This window comes from Rutidosis leptorrhynchoides, chromosome 1 (genome assembly GCF_046630445.1).
Source record: "Rutidosis leptorrhynchoides isolate AG116_Rl617_1_P2 chromosome 1, CSIRO_AGI_Rlap_v1, whole genome shotgun sequence".
NCBI lineage: Eukaryota > Viridiplantae > Streptophyta > Magnoliopsida > Asterales > Asteraceae > Rutidosis > Rutidosis leptorrhynchoides.
In genome coordinates, this window is record NC_092333.1 from 131,272,408 (window position 1) to 131,291,356 (window position 18,949).

General features: G+C 32.8%; 1 protein-coding gene across 1 annotated transcript; it reads right to left on the reverse strand.

Annotated features, from left to right (window-relative positions):
* Positions 1-7,817: 7,817 nt before the first annotated feature.
* LOC139889164 (UDP-glycosyltransferase 73C4-like) lies at positions 7,818-10,290 on the reverse strand. Its single transcript, XM_071872129.1, has 3 exons — positions 8,789-10,290; positions 7,964-8,150; positions 7,818-7,838 (listed from the first exon to the last, which is right to left on the reverse strand). The coding sequence occupies exons 1-3, from the start codon at positions 10,249-10,251 to the stop codon at positions 7,818-7,820; spliced, it is 1,671 nt and encodes a 556-aa protein (XP_071728230.1). The 5' UTR covers positions 10,252-10,290.
* Between the last annotated feature and the right edge of the window lie 8,659 nt (positions 10,291-18,949).

Below are 18,949 nucleotides of genomic sequence, written 5' to 3' on the forward strand. Positions count from 1 at the left end.
TAAAACCTGAAAACACGAAAAACACCGTAAAACCGGATTTACGCCGTCGTAGTAACACCGCGGGCTGTTTTGGGTTAGTTAATTAAAAACTATGATAAACTTTGATTTAAAAGTTGTTATTCTGAGAAAATGATTTTTATTATGAACATGAAACTATATCCAAAAATTATGGTTAAACTCAAAGTGGAAGTATGTTTTCTAAAATGGTCATCTAGACGTCGTTCTTTCGACAGAAATGACTACCTTTACAAAAACGACTTGTAACTTATTTCTCCGGCTATAAACCTATACTTTTCTGTCTAGATTCATAAAATAGAGTTCAATATGAAACCATAGCAATTTGATTCACTCAAAACGGATTTAAAATGAAGAAGTTATGGGTAAAACAAGATTGGATAATTTTTCTCATTTTAGCTACGTGAAAATTGGTAACAAATCTATTCCAACCATAACTTAATCAACTTGTATTGTATATTATGTAATCTTGAGATACCATAGACACGTATACAATGTTTCGACCTATCATGTCGACACATCTATATATATTTCGGAACAACCATAGACACTCTATATGTGAATGTTGGAGTTAGCTATACAGGGTTGAGGTTGATTCCAAAATATATATAGTTTGAGTTGTGATCAATACTGAGATACGTATACACTGGGTCGTGGATTGATTCAAGATAATATTTATCAATTTATTTCTGTACATCTAACTGTGGACAACTAGTTGTAGGTTACTAACGAGGACAGCTGACTTAATAAACTTAAAACATCAAAATATATTAAAAGTGTTGTAAATATATTTTAAACATACTTTGATATATATGTATATATTGTTATAGGTTCGTGAATCAACCGGTGGTCAAGTCTTACTTCCCGACGAAGTAAAAATCTGTGAAAGTGAGTTATAGTCCCACTTTTAAAATCTAATATTTTTGGGATGAGAATACATGCAGGTTTTATAAATGATTTACAAAATAGACACAAGTACGTGAAACTACATTCTATGGTTGAATTATCGAAATCGAATATGCCCCTTTTTATTAAGTCTGGTAATCTAAGAATTAGGGAACAGACACCCTAATTGACGCAAATCCTAAAGATAGATCTATTGGGCCTAACAAACCCCATCCAAAGTACCGGATGCTTTAGTACTTCGAAATTTATATCATATCCGAAGGGTGTCCCGGAATGATGGGGATATTCTTATATATTCATCTTGTTATTGTCGGTTACCAGGTGTTCACCATATGAATGATTTTTATCTCTATGTATGGGATGTGTATTGAAATATGAAATCTTGTGGTCTATTGTTACGATTTGATATATATAGGTTAAACCTATAACTCACCAACATTTTTGTTGACGTTTAAAGCATGTTTATTCTCAGGTGAATATTAAGAGCTTCCGCTGTTGCATACTAAAATAAGGACAAGATTTGGAGTCCATGTTTGTATGATATTGTGTAAAAACTGCATTCAAGAAACTGATTTCGATGTAACATATTTGTATTGTAAACCATTATGTAATGGTCGTGTGTAAACAGGATATTTTAGATTATCATTATTTGATAATCTACGTAAAGCTTTTTAAACCTTTATTTATGAAATAAAGGTTATGGTTTGTTTTAAAAATGAATGCAGTCTTTGAAAAACGTCTCATATAGAGGTCAAAACCTCGCAACGAAATCAATTAATATGGAACGTTTTTAATCAATAAGAACGGGACATTTCATAAAGCATGCAAGACTCCATGCACATAGCTTGTATAACATGTAAGCAAACAGCGGAAGACTTCTAGGGAACCTGAGAATAAACATGCTAACAAGTGTCAACACAAAGGTTGGTGAGTTCATAGTTTTAATGTTTTGCATAATCTGTACATAAAGGTGGATCACAAGATTTCAGTTGTTTCATCCAGAAACGTTTATCAAAATATTCTACGAAATTGAGCACCCTGGTAACTAAACTTTAACGTATATATAATTTGTACCCTTTGTATAATCATCTTAATAATACACGCAAACCAACGTGTACGCTTCTCAAATAGCATACGTCCGTTAAAAGGCTAGTGCTCTAGCTCGGACGGGGATATCAAGCCCTATGGATCCATATACTACTACTCGCGCCCACCGGTTCTTATAACTGGCAGTTACTAGTTACCAAAGCTAAGGGATTTTCGGTTCAAACTCAGTGTAGAATTTAGTATGTACTTGTATCCATTGCGTTTAAAATAAAGTACATGTATTCTCAGTCCAAAAATATATATTGCAAAAGCATTTAAAAAGGGAGCAAATGAAACTCACCTTAGCAGCATATAAAGTCGTTCACCAAAATGTGACCGAAACTCGGATTACCAAATAACCGTAGATCTCAACCTAGAGAACATATGTTGGTCAATAAATGTCTATCAAGCTAGATCAGGTCATAGTGTATTACAATCCTAATGCCCGAGATCGACATACAAAATTTATCCAAAGTCGTTTCAAAAAGTCAATTTTGACAGTAATTCAACAAAACGAGACGTACCTTATATAAGGATTCATTTACTCGGTTGGTAATATTCAAAAATCCATTTTATCAATCTCGTAAACAAGTTGTTTAAATCTTAATTGCAGATTCAAAAGCAATTTCAATTAACGTCAATCATAATTCAGTTGATCATATCTTTTAATCCGTTTATCGAAATTATTCGGTGTCTAAAAGAAAAGTTATTGATTTTTCGCCAGCTTTCCAAAAACATGTATATCATATACCTTTTACCAGTAATATATGTATTTAATTCGTGATTCATCATAAAATATTTAACGACGAAATTTAGCATACAAGCTTGTATAAATATATATACTCGAGCACTAGACATTGATACACTATTAGTATATAAAAGATAAAATATAAATGCTTACGTATCAATATTGTGATTCAATATTTCAGAAAAGTACGTAGACGTAACGGAGATGATAAATACTAGGTTTGATTCATAAATATACCCCCGACCATTACCCATAATTTCCTTAGCTCTATCCCGCTTGAAAACCCATTTTGAAAGTGACACTCTCATAACCTCGTCGTAATATTTTATGTATAATAATAATACTACTAATTAAGATTAATAATAATAATAATAATAATAATAATAATATTAATCTTAATAATAATAATAATAATAATAATAATAAGATTAATAATAATAATATTAATCTTAATAATAATAATAATAATAATAATAATAATAATAATAATAATAATAATAATAATAAATAATAAATATAATACGGAGTAATATAGACAATATGTGTGTGTTTGAATTAAGTCAGAACTCGATCAATTTATAGAACCTTTTCTAAAAAAGTACCCCATGCGATCGCATGGGATTTGTGCTTCAAGGCCATGCGATCGCATGGCACCCTGGGACAGCTCACAAATTTTTAACTTCTTGTTTGTCGACATAATTTTATATTATATATAATATATTTAATTTATTTAATTAATTATATATTATATTAAATTCACATGCATAGTTGACTTGTAATTTTCGTTCCGATGACTCGTACAATGTCACTCGACTTATGTCCCGGTTCCGGTTTCTCGAACGCATTTTCATACGCTTAGAAAACTTGCAATTTACGTTTTGTGACTCGTACCTTTTTCAAAATATAGTCTTAAATTATCAATAAACTATATCATTCAAAGTGTATCTTAAACTTTCGAGTGTTTTGGTCATTTACTTCTATAAATCATTGTCTCGCTATTTGTTAATATATATATATAATAACAAATCATTTTATGACCAAGTTAATATATATTTTCAACATTCATAAACCAGTTTTAAATATACGTCGCAAGTTATTCATACAATTAATATTCCAACTTATCATATATATTCAAATAAATATTTAAACCAATAAGTTTAATGTACGGTCTCAAACAATTAATACATTGTTACGTTTTCAAGTTATAGTATATATATATGTATCTATATACATATAATTGTTCGCGAATCGTCGAGAACAACCGAAAGGTATTTGAATATATGAAAGTAGTTCAAAAATTTTGAGATTCAGTTTTACAGACTTTGCTTATCGCGTCGGAAATATTAATCATACAAAGATTAAGTTTAAATTTGGTCAGAAATTTCTGGGTCATCACAGGTACCAAAATATGGTAATCTAAGGCAACTAGTACTAGATGAAGCACACAAAACGAGGTACTCAATTCACCCAGGAAACGGGAAAATGTACCACGATCTCAAGAAGTTTTATTGGTGGCCTAATATGAAGACAGAAATTGCTACTTATGTAAGCAAATGTTTGACGTGTGCAAAGGTCAAAGCTGAGCACCAAAAGCCGTCAGGATTACTGCAACAACCAGAAATTCCGCAGTGGAAATGGGAAAGAATAACTATGGATTTCATTACGAAATTGCCAAGGACTGCAAGTAGTCATGATACTATTTGGGTGATAGTTGATCGTCTAACTAAATCAGCTCACTTTCTACCAATAAAGGAGACAGACAGTATGGAGAAATTAGCACGCCTATATTTGAAGGAAGTAGTTTCCAGGCATGGTGTACCCATCTCTATCATATCTGATCGCGACACCCGATTCACATCACGTTTCTGGCAGTCATTACAAAAAGCATTGGGAACTCGATTAGATATGAGCACCGCTTATCACCCACAGACAGATGGTCAAAGTGAAAGAACAATACAAACATTGGAAGACATGTTACGGGCATGCGTGATTGACTTTGGAACCAGTTGGGATCGACACTTACCGTTGGCAGAATTTTCATACAATAACAGCTATCATACGAGCATCAACGCAGCGCCATTTGAAGCACTTTACGGTAGAAAGTGCAGATCTCCTATATGTTGGAGTGAAGTAGGAGAAAGACAACTTACTGGACCAGAAATTATTCACGAAACCACCGAAAAGATCATTCAAATACAACAGCGATTGAAAACGGCCATGAGTCGCCAAAAGAGTTATGCTGATGTAAGAAGAAAACCGCTAGAATTTCAAGTGGGCGACAAAGTCATGTTGAAAGTGTCACCCTGGAAAGGCGTTGTACGATTCGGTAAACGAGGAAAGCTAAGTCCTAGGTACGTAGGACCCTTTTAAATCACCGAAAGAATTGGAACAGTTGCTTATCGATTAAAGCTACCGCAAGAACTTAGTAGTGTTCACGACACATTTCACGTGTCAAATTTGAAGAAATGTTTAGCTGAAGAGGATGTGGTAATTCCTCTTGACGAAATACGAATCAATGATAAACTCCATTTTATCGAAGAACCTGTTGAAATCATGGACCGTGAGGTCAAACAATTAAAACAAAGCAAAATACCGATAGTTAGAGTTCGTTGAAACGCTAGACGAGGACCCGAGTTTACTTGGGAACATGAAGATCAAATGAAGCAAAAGTATCCACATTTGTTCACTGATATCACTCATAAAACAGGTACTACTCAAAATTTCGGGACGAAATTTTCTTTAACGGGGAGGTACTGTAATGATCCAGAAAATTCCACATTAATACATATATATATATATATATATATATATATATATATATATATATATATATATATATATATATATATATATATATATATATATATATATATATATATATATATATATATATATATATATATAACGATTTAAATAAATAATGTAATTATATATTTTATATAAGTAACTCAATATATATATCATTGAAAATGGCAATATTGTATTTGGACAAAAATATGGGACTTTCTATTTTTCACTTTTGATAAACATGCATATCTATATAAATTCGAAATTAGACGAGGAAAAATTTAATGTAGCTAGACATTTGATCATGCAAGCTGATGTGTGTGTATATAATTAGTCTCATTTAAATTTTGTTAAATATAAAATAAAGATTTCTAATGAGCAACAAAAGACTACAACATTTCGTATCAAGATTTCAAGTTAAAATGATGGAAATCACTAAACCTGCGTACTTTCACGAGAAAAATCATAATTAAATCATACTAACTCGAAAAAGGGTGATTCTGGTGTCCAGACGTCCGTAACTCAAAAATCTACAACTTTCATGAAGACACCATATGCGGACCGCGTACCTATCTACGCGAAACGCGTAATGTGTGTCGACATAAAAAGTTTGTCGACATAAAAAGTGATGGCGGCTTTAATTATTATATTATTATTTAAATAAAATATGAATGATAGGATCGAAGTTTTTCATCTATAAATTGAGAATTCGTTCTTGCTTTTAAACTACACATGCATATATACTTTTACATATTTTGATGTTATATTTTTATAAGTGGTAATATATTGAAAAGAGGTTATGAACGAGTATTTTTAATTCGGGTTTCAAACCGTTTTAAACTAAAGAAATATTGGGTATTGTTCGGGGTATTGTTCTTGAATCCAAGACCAACCATACAGTCGTCTACCATCATTACGTCTACGCAATTTGCCTACAATATTGAGTCTCAATATTGAACTGTGAGTTTATAGTCTCCCTTTTTAAATACTTTAAATATTTTTGGGCTGAGAATACATGCAATTTATTTTAAACACGATAAGACACAAGTACATACTAAATTCTACACTGAGTTAAACCGAAAATCCCTTAGCTTTGGTAACTAGTAGCTGCCAGTACATAGGATATGGACTGGTGGGCGCGAATAATTGTATATGGATCCATAGGGCTTGACATCCCCGTCCGAGCTAGAGCACTAGCCTTTTAACGGACGTATGTTATTTGAGTTTAAGACACGTTGGTTTTCGTGTATTAAAACGAATGGGGTAATTATCACTATAGCGTTAAGTTTAGTTACCAGGGTGCTCTGTTACGTAGAATCTATTGATAAACTTTTGATGAAATCTTGTGGTCTATCTTTATATATGTTTATGACTCGAGCAATTAAACCTATAACTCACCAACATTCGTGTTGACTTTTTAGCATGTTTTATTCTCAGGTCCTTAGAATGCTTCCGCTGTGATGTGCTTGTTGCCTGCATGGAGTCTCTCATGCTTTGTACAAAGTTTATTGCATTCAAAATAAAACTGCGTTGTGTAATAAATAATTGGATTGTGATGTCAACCTGTAAATTAAAGACTTATGTATTTCGGGGTTTTGCTTATACCTAAGCACTCGCCCACATGTTTATAACTTTCTATGTTTAGAAAGTCACTTATTTTAATGAATGCAATATTTTATCAAAACGTATCATATAGAGGTCAAAACCTCACTGTGGAATCAATGATTAACGTGTCGCGTCAATAGCGATTTTGACGGGTCGTTACAAGTAATTATTTATACATATTAACCGGATACCTAATGTATAAGTTACTTAATGCGTACAATAGTACAATTTAGAAAGTTGAATGCATACAATAGTAGATCTGAAAGTTAGATGCAAACAAAAGAAATATGGTGAAAGTTCGATGCATTTTCAATTAATTTTCCCAAATAAATATTAGGGAAATTGGTCAAAATGCCCATATTTCCGAAATTGTATGACAATATGCGTTTAAAATTTGAATATTGTAATAATGCCCTTAAACATGCGTCATGCACCACACATGATGCGTGTAAGTTAGTGTGTGATGTGTGGTCAACGAGAACCAAGGCAAACATGCACGTGTTATCGAGGTTCTCTTGGATACAGCTTAAACTTCTAGCGTAACACACATCACGCACAGACCAAAACGTACCATGCGTGATGGTCTATGCGCGACGCGTGTTACGCAAGGATAAGTTCATGTTTTAGCGATCAGATTTCCTTAAATTTTTTAGATTTTCAATATCTTATTTTATGTCTTTAAAAGAGTGTCCTATGCAAAAAAGAACAAGAATAGATTTCATTCAAACTTAATAATACGTAATATATAAGGCACACTAAAAATCGAAAACAATTGGAATTTTCTTGCAAATATGTCCTAAAATGATCTCTGTGAACTGTTTCCAATCCCTGAAAGCTCATCTCAAATCTCAACCACGAAGCATAAAAGCACCCCGCCACCACCTCCCCCACCACCCCCACCCCCGCCACCGCCAGTTCCAAAATGTCATAATGAGTATTGCACTTGGATACAATATTCAAGGTTTGACGGGTATTCGCGAGGCTGCTCTTTGTCGTAGAAGCAATGGTGAATTTAAAGTGAACATCCGAGGTCAACCCAGGACTTTGGGTTTGTGTTTTTTTAGTGTAGGAGACTCGAATTTAGGAGCAATACCTCGTTGTCTGAAAAATGCAAAATCGATAAGGTTTTTGTTGTTATCATGTCTTGTGTTCCGAACGCACAGCGTGATCAATTAGTAGTATTATAAGTAAGATCCTCAATATGCTATGATTTGCTTTTAATTATGCGTTATTAATATTTGGTTACTTGTATGTTAATTTACGATACTACAAGTTCTATAAAAAGAACTATTCATCACTAAATCACTAATGAGATCAAGCGTATACGTGTTGGACTTGTTCTATTACTCCAAAATGCTTCTCGTATGGCAGAGCACGTGACCACTTAGCTTGTTTATATTAAATACATCAAAAGATTTTTAGGAGACATTTTTTTTTATTGAACAGACGGTGTGATCTTTTAGTATCCGCCACGTGAAAGATATTCTCTAGTGACTAGTGAGTTTCATGATCCGTAAAAATAAGAAATGTTATTTGCATTTTTATTAAATTGCAATTACATACATACATAAATCACGTAAAGTACAAGTTCAAATTAGCAAAGAGTGAATCAAAATCAATTAAACTTCTCTAATATTGGTTTGGTCCCTAATATCTTCAATTAATCGTCTCATATTCTCGTGAGACGATCCTCCATCCTCTATCGTTTTACGTGCCAAAATACTGAGTTCTATTGCTCTTTTTCGTCTATCTTCCCTTTCCTCCCCTTCTTCCATTAAAATCTCGATCGCTTTCTTAAATTCCTCGATCTTGACGACTACTCCAAACTTCTCTTCTTCACCCAAATGAACCACATTTTGAGCCCCAACACTAACTCCAATTTTCAACACTTGTACAACTAACTTCTCATTATAAAATTGTTCTTGAAATTGAGGCCACGTCACCATAGGGACACCAGCACAAATCCCTTCTAGAATCGAGTTCCAACCACAGTGAGTCAAGAACCCTCCAATCGCAGGGTGCGACAAAACTAGAAGTTGTGGAGCCCACCCATGGATCAATAAACCTCTATCTTTCGTTCTCTCTTCAAACCCATTTTCATCGATCCATTTCTCTATCTTCTCAGACTTATGACCCGCTCGAACGACCCAAATGAACGGCATTTTACACGCTTCTAAAGCTAAAGCTAGTTCCACTAGCTGATCAGTTTCAACCCGACTTATGCTTCCCAAACACGCATAAATCACCGATCCCGTTTCTCGAGAATCTAGCCACTCGAGACATACGTTTTTGTTAATCGAGGACTTATTACCTCTCTGCACCTGCTCTGTTGCATCTTTGTAACATAGTGATAATGGTCCTACGCACCAAACTTTTTCTCCTTTAACTTTCTTATATTCATCTGCATATTCTTGTTCCAATTCCTGAAAACTATTCACAACTACTCCGTACGCTTCGGCTTCCGATAATCGCAACTTTTCATGAAAATCGCCTTGGCCTTGATGTCTCAATCCGGGATTAAATTGAAAAGGCAATTGCGACTTTTTTAGTTCGATACAATCAGGCAAACCAGGGACAACAAACGTGTCCGAATCACCTACACTTTCATACACTTTTGAGACATATAACATATAGTTACACATCTGAGTGAAGCAATTCATTCCATCGAAAATAACTCTATGAATCTGAAATTTTTTAGCGGTTTCACCTGCCCATAACATAAACGAATCAGAAACTATACAATCGGGCTTTCGTTCAAGCTTTTCGATATGTTGTTCAACTAATATTTGTAGTGATGCATAGCCCTCCATAAGTGCCTTTGCATAGCTAAAATTAGGGAGATCATCTAAGCATTCACAACCTTCTGGTAACCCAAATTCGGTATATCGAAACGGTAATTCGAGAAAAGTGATTGAAAGACCTGATTGAATTGCTTGATCAAGGATTGAACCAAATCTGATAGTGTTGACTGGGGTTGTGACTATTGTGACTTGAACACCTTGTTGTGCAAGTAACTTGGCTATATCAATAGTGGGGATATAATGGCCTGGTGATCCTAAAGGTATAACAAGAAAGTGAAGTTGATTTGGTTCTTGTGAAGCCATATTTTCTAGAGTTTTGCTAGTTTGATAGTTATTATTACAAGTGTATGAGATATTGGAATTGAAATGTAGTTTATTTTTTATTTATAGATAATTTAAGGATAATATATTTAACCAACCTGTCAACGTCGGATCCGATGTGGTGCGTGTAGATTACTAGATTTATTTGGACTATATTGGAAAATTACAAGTTAGATGATCTTAAGATGTAGACAGGAAGATCGACGGCTAATAAACAAGATACCAAATACAAGTTACCTAAATGAAAGTGGATGGGCCATTACTATCTATGAACCTTCTATTTTATAAACTTAGGCCCTGGCTCACGAAATTTAATGAAATTCCGGCAGAATTAGAATTGAAATTTAGACACGCATCATGTTTAAATTCAATTCCAATTCCGCCGAAATTCCATTGTATTCCGTGAACCAAACGGGGCCTTAGTGTATTATATTTAACAATTAATTTTTGAAAAGCAAGAACAATTATATTAATAACCACAAGAATACATATGGGTGGCAATGGCTTACAAACAAAACTGCCACTTGACCACCAATTTGAGATACATCACGAAATCAAAACAAAAAATTATAATTTAGATGCTTTTTAACATATGTATTTTAAGTTGGCGACTAGTCGGCCTGGTGATTAAGCCGACCCATTCCCCATAAAAATGCCTCGGCCAACAGTGAAAACTCGATTCATCAACGGTGTGAGGCGGGCAGAGTCGTCCTTGGAGGCGGCCTGCAGTGGTCAAAGTCAGTCAACGACAATTGGTTAAATGAAAGTAAATATTTAGCTTACTGAGATTGAAAATTCGGGTTTTCTAAAGATACAAGAGGTTGAAGAATCCAGTTTTCTAAAGATAAAAGAGGTATAATGAGTAAGATGAGTTTGAGAAGCTAGATTGTAACACGTCTGTTAAGGTTTGGAGATAAGTGTAATTCAATTAAGAAAAGAATAAAACGACGGCAACAAAAACTCTGAACGATCAAATTCTGCTAGCCTATTAGCGTATAAGAAATATTCCTTACTTAAGTTTCGGAGCTTATAGCGTTGATAATTGCTAACGGGTTATATTCAATTTATTTTATTTTTTTTTATTTTTTTTTTTATTTTTTTTTTCATGTTAAAAGGACTACAACTATTACAACTTGAAGGATAAACATGATTTTTTTTCTCTTTTTTTTTTTTTTTTTTTCATTTTTGTCGAATACTTGATTCTCTTTGTTATTAATGTTGGAAAATTTGATTGGAAAGTATGTTCCACCAATTTTTTGGACACAAATTAATATGTAATAAAGTGATATATATTAACGACTATGTAGTGGGTTTTATAGCCACTAATGAGAGCTTTAAAAACGAATTAAAGCGTGTACAAAATGAGTTAATGGTGAATGAGATATTGCGTCTCAAAGTTGTTAGTTTAAATGCAAAGTAAGAAAATATTTGATTTATCAATCAAGGATTTTTGTAAATCTTCTCTTAGATTTTGTCAATCTTTCTTTTCTTATTAAGATCCTAAAAGATTTGACTTGTGATTTTGTAAATCTTTTGTTATCAATTTAGATTGTGTTTGCACCATAAATACCATATTTTGGTATTTAGAATAAGGAATCAACTAACACACACAAAACCGTAACCCTCACACTTACAAATTTGTATTCATTCTCAAGCTTCTTCTTCTACAACTTCGGTCACCCCGCTTCCGGTTGTTTTTCAGGCAAGTGCTCTCGTCCGGCAGTACGCTGCTTCGAACCGGTGTACCCTGGGAACAGACGTCGAATCTGTTTAAGGGAATTGTGTCAAACACAAGCCCGGTTCAATCCTTCAATTTTGTTAGATCGTTCTATCTTTTCGTTCTTATTATAATTATGTGTTATACATAATTATTATGTTTGTGATAAAATGTATAAATGTTTCAGTTTCGTATACTATATTCCTACAAACTTAAACAGATTCATTCTACTAAACTGATATGTTTATAATCGGATCACGAAACTATTATTCAACCTGCTACTTTTATAACTTGCTGTTATTTAAATCTTTTTGTGGTTGTTTGAATTGAAAGAACTGATTTAGATATAAGCTGATCTCGTCATCTGCATATGCTGCTATAAATATGATGTTGGCTCATATATGGTTAAAATTGGTGGTTGTGAAATCGTTAGGTTGATCTTCTTTTACTGTTTTTACGTACTGTTATTATCAAGTATATACATAAAGCTATTTTGATCATGTATATAAGTATATGTTTGAAAGTTATTAATAGTAGACGTGATTTTAGCCATAAAATCTGCCATTATATTAGGCTTGATTTCTTTTGTATATTAATTGTAATTTTCCACATATGATTTATATGATTTTTTGAATTATGTGGTTAAATACTTTCCATACTAGAATGATGTTAGCTACACAATATTCTGTATTCTGTATTCTGTATATACTCTGTAAAAGATATTCATGAATAAGACTAAGGTTCACAATTCATGAATGAGAATAAGGAAATGAATTTAATTTAATAGTTTAATGAAACATGTGATCGTATATTAACTGACGCTGAATTTAATCATTTAGTGAAACATGGGTTGATTAATCATTTAATTGATTTAAATTGATTGATGATTGATGATTGATGATTAATACGTCGCGGATTAAATTGCATATTATTAAATTGTAGCGACATGTTGTTACTCATATGCTATTATAACTTGAATATATATATATATATATATATATATATATATATATATATATATATATATATATATATATATATATATATATATATATATATATATATATATATATATATATATATTAGAGAATTCAATTCTATCATGCTTTCCAAAATCTATATTATATTACATACATATGCATACTATATACTTTTGTGATTAAAATATGCAGTGTGTCCATTATTATGATTATAATAATAATGAACGTTTGATTTGTATAGATCTTTTATGATATGGAATAGATACTAGATATATATAATAATAATAATATGCCTAATGGAGTAGTTATCTTTGATTGATAAATATTATAAATTTATTCTTATTAAATCATTGTTGCCGAACATGATATTATAATGATATTATAATATTATAATATGTGCAATGTGCAATGTGATGATTTATGACGTTTCAAAGATTATGCGAGACATTATATATATATTGGTTGTGATACAATCTGGACTGTTATGATATATTTATGTAACAGGTGCCAAGTGCTATTTAGTTAGCCCTTTTGCATCACACATGTTAAGTTATGATATATTTATGCATCACACGTGTTAAGTTATAATAATGACAATTATAAACTAATAACTGAATCATATATTGTTAAGTTATGTCTTGTTGATTGGCGGAGCTACATGCTTATTGGCCCATTTCGAGTAAATTTCTGGAAATTATTAGACATCATCGGTCCATCACCAACTTGGACCTAAAGGACGGCAAAACCTATTACTTGTTGTGTAGATGTACGGATGTATATTGATAGTGAATACTCAGAGAAATAATGATTATTAAAAGATGTTCTTTTATCTGATCATGACCTATGATATTACTATCAATGTTGCGACAGTACCACCGCTGCCGAATGTGGTGCTTACTTGTATTGAGAAACCTGAAAAGTCCACTGATGTGAACTTTGAACATTGACAGCAAAAGATGTTCTTTTATCTGACAACGTTGAACCTTGCGAGGTTCTTGGCTGAACCTTGCGAGGTTCTTGGCTGAACCTTGCGAGGTTCTTGGCTGAACTGCTACTCAAGTTGCTGAAGGGGAACATGATGCTCAAAAGGTGAGCGCGGTTTAGGTCCGGAATCATTCAGATTACTTGTGCGCAAGTCGATCGTTCTATAACGTGTATTCGAAGAGTCTTCGGACCGTTTCCAGACTGATATCGAACTGTATTTCGATCTGTTTCCAGACAGTATTCGACACTGGTTATAGACTGTCTTCGGGACAGTATTCGGACAGTTTTACACTGTTATTAAACCGGATTTAAACTTGTTTGTTTAACAGTTGGGCTTAAACATGTTTGATTTAACCGGTTTTCTTGAAACATTTAGTTTAATCGTTTAGTATAAACCTTTTGGTTTTAACATGTTTGGTTTACATGTTTGTGTTTAAACCTGCTTGGTTTAACTGTAGGGTTGAAACATGTCCGGTTTACCCGTTTGAGTTGGAACGATTTTAATGTAATACCTGTTTGGTTACCCGTTTGAGTTTAAACCTGTTTGGTTTATTTATTTGAGACGAAGCCTATTTGGTTTACCCGTTGGGTTTAAACCTATTTGGTTTACTTGTTTAGGTTGAACCTTCTCGGTTTACCTATTTGGTTGAAACCTGATTGGTTTAACCTAGTTGAGTTGAAACATGTTTGGTTTAACTCAGTTTATTCACGGTAAAATGAAACTTTTATTTGGGTTGAAAACCCAAATTAATTCAGTTCACGTGATACTTGTTGTTTTGTTAACAACAATTGAGCCATCGAAACCTTCTGTTTTGTTAAACAGTTTAGTTCAAATTTCATATGATCTATGAAGTTAACTTGGTTGGTTCTAACACCAAGAAAAGGTTGATTTATACCGGGGTTATTCGTCATTTATGTGTAAAATGGAGAAAAGCTCTTTATGGATAACTCTGCCTTTGATGATATCAATGGCGGTGGGATTGTAATCCTTAAATGAACTCCGAATAAGAGCTTACATTGAACAATGTGCTATATGTTAATGAGATTCGTAGGAATCTGGTGTCCAGATGGTTGTTAACCATATTTGGTGTCAGAATAGAATCTGATACAGTCATTGATGTTAAAGCGAAGGGGTACGAAATAGTAACGTGAAATACTATTATTTTTTTACTACGAAATACGTTACAAATTACACAAGTTTTAATTATTTATTTACAAATGGGATATACCTAAACCTTGCTACAACACTATAGGCAGTGTACCTAATCGTAGAGTAGTATAGTTTTTAGGAAGTCCGGTTCATTCCACAGGGAGCGGGCTTATTGCACACTATATTTTTAAACAACTATATTTGTACAAAATATATATAATTATATATAATATTATATAAAAGGGGGTTTACAATTTAATGACCGGTTTGTCGATTTATATTTTAAGCGAAGCGTATAGTAAATGACGATATTTAAATAACAATATAAAATAAATAACAATAATTAAAATGACACTAAATAAAAGTACGAGGAAATATGAAATAAAATATATTATGCTTATTTAAACTTCCGTAACCATAATGGTTGACGTGTTGATTTTAGTTTTATACCCATGGGTTAATTGTCCTTTGTCCTGGATTATTTAATATGTACGTCTGGTTTTTGTCCATAACAGTCCATCGGTCATAAATTTAAAGTGCGAGTGTCCTCGTCAAATTATCCTTATACCCGAAGTCAAATATTTCAACTAATTGGGGACTTAAACTGTAACAAGGTTTTAATACTTTGTTTAATAATTACACCAGGATATCGACTGCGTGTAACCCAAGGTTTTAGTACTTTGTTATCAATTATGCCAAGTGTCCTTGTACATAATTTCACCCCTGTTTTAATAATTCCATAGACTATTAATCCATTCCCGTGTCCGGTTAAATGAACGATTATTCGTACATATAAATATCCCGCCCATCGTGTCCGATCGAGTGTATATGGTTATTTATAGGTACGTTCAATTGTAAATCCTTATATTAAAATTAACAAACTATCATTTAGTTAAACAAATATAAAGCCCATTAATAGCCCATAGTCTAATTTCCACAAGTGTCGTTCTTTTGTCCAAACCCCAATTATGGTACAAAGTCTAATTACCCAATTTTAATATTTTTAGCCCAACATCATGATTACTTCGTCTTAAATAAGCATAATAATAACTTAAGTACGAGACATTAATTTAAAAAGGAGAACATAGCTTACATTGATTATTTATCGCGTAGTGTTACACGGACAGAGCTCCAACTTTAAAACCCGTAAAATAACCTTTACATTAACCCAAACTAATCTAATATAAAACTAACCTATATATATATATATATATATATATATATATATATATATATATATATATATATATATATATATATATATATATATATATATATATTTATTTATTTATTTATTTATTATTTATTACAGAGTATTATTATTATTATTTATATATTTAAACTCGGCAGAATGCATGGCCTTTTATAGGGATTTCTGATTTTTCAAACTCCGCGAGTCGTGGAGTTTGATTTTCCAGCTCACATCAATTTGGATCTTAGCTTTGCCGACATAATATATAAATAAATATAATATATAAATAATTTTAAGAATTATTTAAATATTATATTATATTTATGTGCATAGTTGACTTGTAATTTTTAGTCCGTTGCGTCGAGCGTTGAGAGTTGACTAATGTCTCGGTTCCGGATTTTCGAACGTCCTTGCGTATTATTTTATATCGTGTACTTTGCGTTCCGCAACTTGTACTCTTGTTATTTTTAGACGTTTCTCATCAATAAATTGAACCACTTGGATTGTATCTTGTACATTTGAGCTTTTTGGTCATGTGCGTCTTCAAATCGTAGTTTTCGCCTTTTGTCTTCGCACTTATTTAATATAAACGATTACAACTTAAAATAGGACAATTACAACTAAATAATTTACATATTGGGAGGATATTGCTACTAAATATATGTTCATTTGGAGCACTATCAAATATCCCCACACTTAAACGTTGCTTGTCCTCAAGCAATACATAACTTGAAATAATATAATACATCACACGAATCACTTCTTTATTCTTCACACTTTATACATCAGTGATTTTGATATGGCGGTATAAACAATGATAGTAACGATAGAACCATGGTTAAAGGTGGGTGTGTCATCCACAGTTGCCTCGGGTTTAGGTCAACGACACTTGCAATCAAATAGCTGATTTACTTTCGGTTTCCAAAGCAAAGTGCACATTTGAAAGGCGGTTTACAGTCCCACATGACTATGAAAATTTAGATCCGTTAGAAAATTGGATCTTTATGAAAACATTTGATCTTTTGAAAATTCAATCTAGCTTTTATCCTAGACAAGTTTTCCGGAATAACCCTTCACCGGTGTTTGCAAAATATTTTTGTGGGTTGTGTGGGTTTCAGATTTGAAAATTTTAGCTCAACACTTGTGGTTTTGTGTTACCCACTTGCTAACCTTGTATTAGGAAAGCAACACGTCCAGTTCACTTGTCCCGTATATTACCTTTCGATAAACTACCGTCCGGTTGTAAAGGAAAGCGATGAACAAGCAACTGTTAAGGCAATGTCCCGTGACTTGCTTTTGATTATGGTCTATAAACGTGTCGGATGCTAGTACTATCCTTTGTAGGAGCAATAATAAAGATCATTCTATAATTTTTCGGTCTGGCACAAGGTCCTGTCTTCGACCATGCTATGCAACCACCGTTCTTACGGTTGACACCCGATTTGGTTCACGTGACCTAATGAATTTCAGGTGAATTCCTAGGATTTTACGTTCAATGGTAATGAACGCATTGAAAATGGGTTTTCAGAAAACAAATCGGTTTATAATTTTGATCAAAATATTTTCTCGTTCAAGCTCGAGTTTAGATATCATTGAATTCCATGAGTTTGAATTCTCAATCTTTAAGGTCAATCTCAAGGATTGAGTAATATCAGTCTTAAAAGCTGATTTTTAATCTTTAAGGAGATTATCCTTTTTGAGGATCTGATTCATTAGTCTTATCAAGCTAATTTGCACGGTGTCCCCCCCATTGTACGAGATAAATCGTTCTCATGGTTAGGATAAATCTGACCACTTGGAGACCCTGTTTGATGCTGAGGTCCGTGGATTTCCTGCTGATTTTAGTGATGACTTTTCTAGATTTTTCGTCAACCTACAGCTGGTCTGGACGACAACTTCTTGACCTAAATCAAGAAGCGCGTGTCTTTTTTGGAAGACTTTACTTCCTTTTAATGATGAAATTGATTCATCGTGTAGATCCATCTTTTCTTTTATTTCATCGGGTAAAATAGTTAATTTAGTCCAAAACAAAAGCACCTGCAATAACTTTACGGAAATATGTGCTAGATAGTTTTTAATTAAATAACTAGGTACATTCTCCCCACACTTAGTTTCTTTCTTTGCCTTTTTATTCTCCTTTATTCCATTTTAAATGAATTCAAGCGTTTTAAGGTGTTTCTCAATTTATGTCCTTTCCGAGGTAACGATAATTTCGGTATTAACACCTAGTTTTCACCGTTCATAAATATATATAAACATGATTTTAAATTCATTTAGTTGAAAATTTTACAAATTTTCATAAAATTTGGCAAATAAACCAAGTATAAACCCGAGAGAATTTATAACCATTCCCCACACTTGAGATCATGCAATGCCCTCATTTGCATGAAATCAGACTCTAATTATAAATTCATGAGGGTGATTAGTGTAGAAAAATGATTGAAAATACCCAGTTTGTAATTACAAAGCTCGTCGAATGATAGATGGCGCGCCTCATCGTTCATTCCTTCTTGTTTTATCACACATGCTTTTTTTTTCTTTTCAAAAACGGCTGCTTTTCTGAACTGTTTACTAATATTTGAAAAAGCGTCTTTTACCATAATCATGCATTTTTATTAACGAGTTATGCACTAACCCGAACCCCTAATTTAACGTTA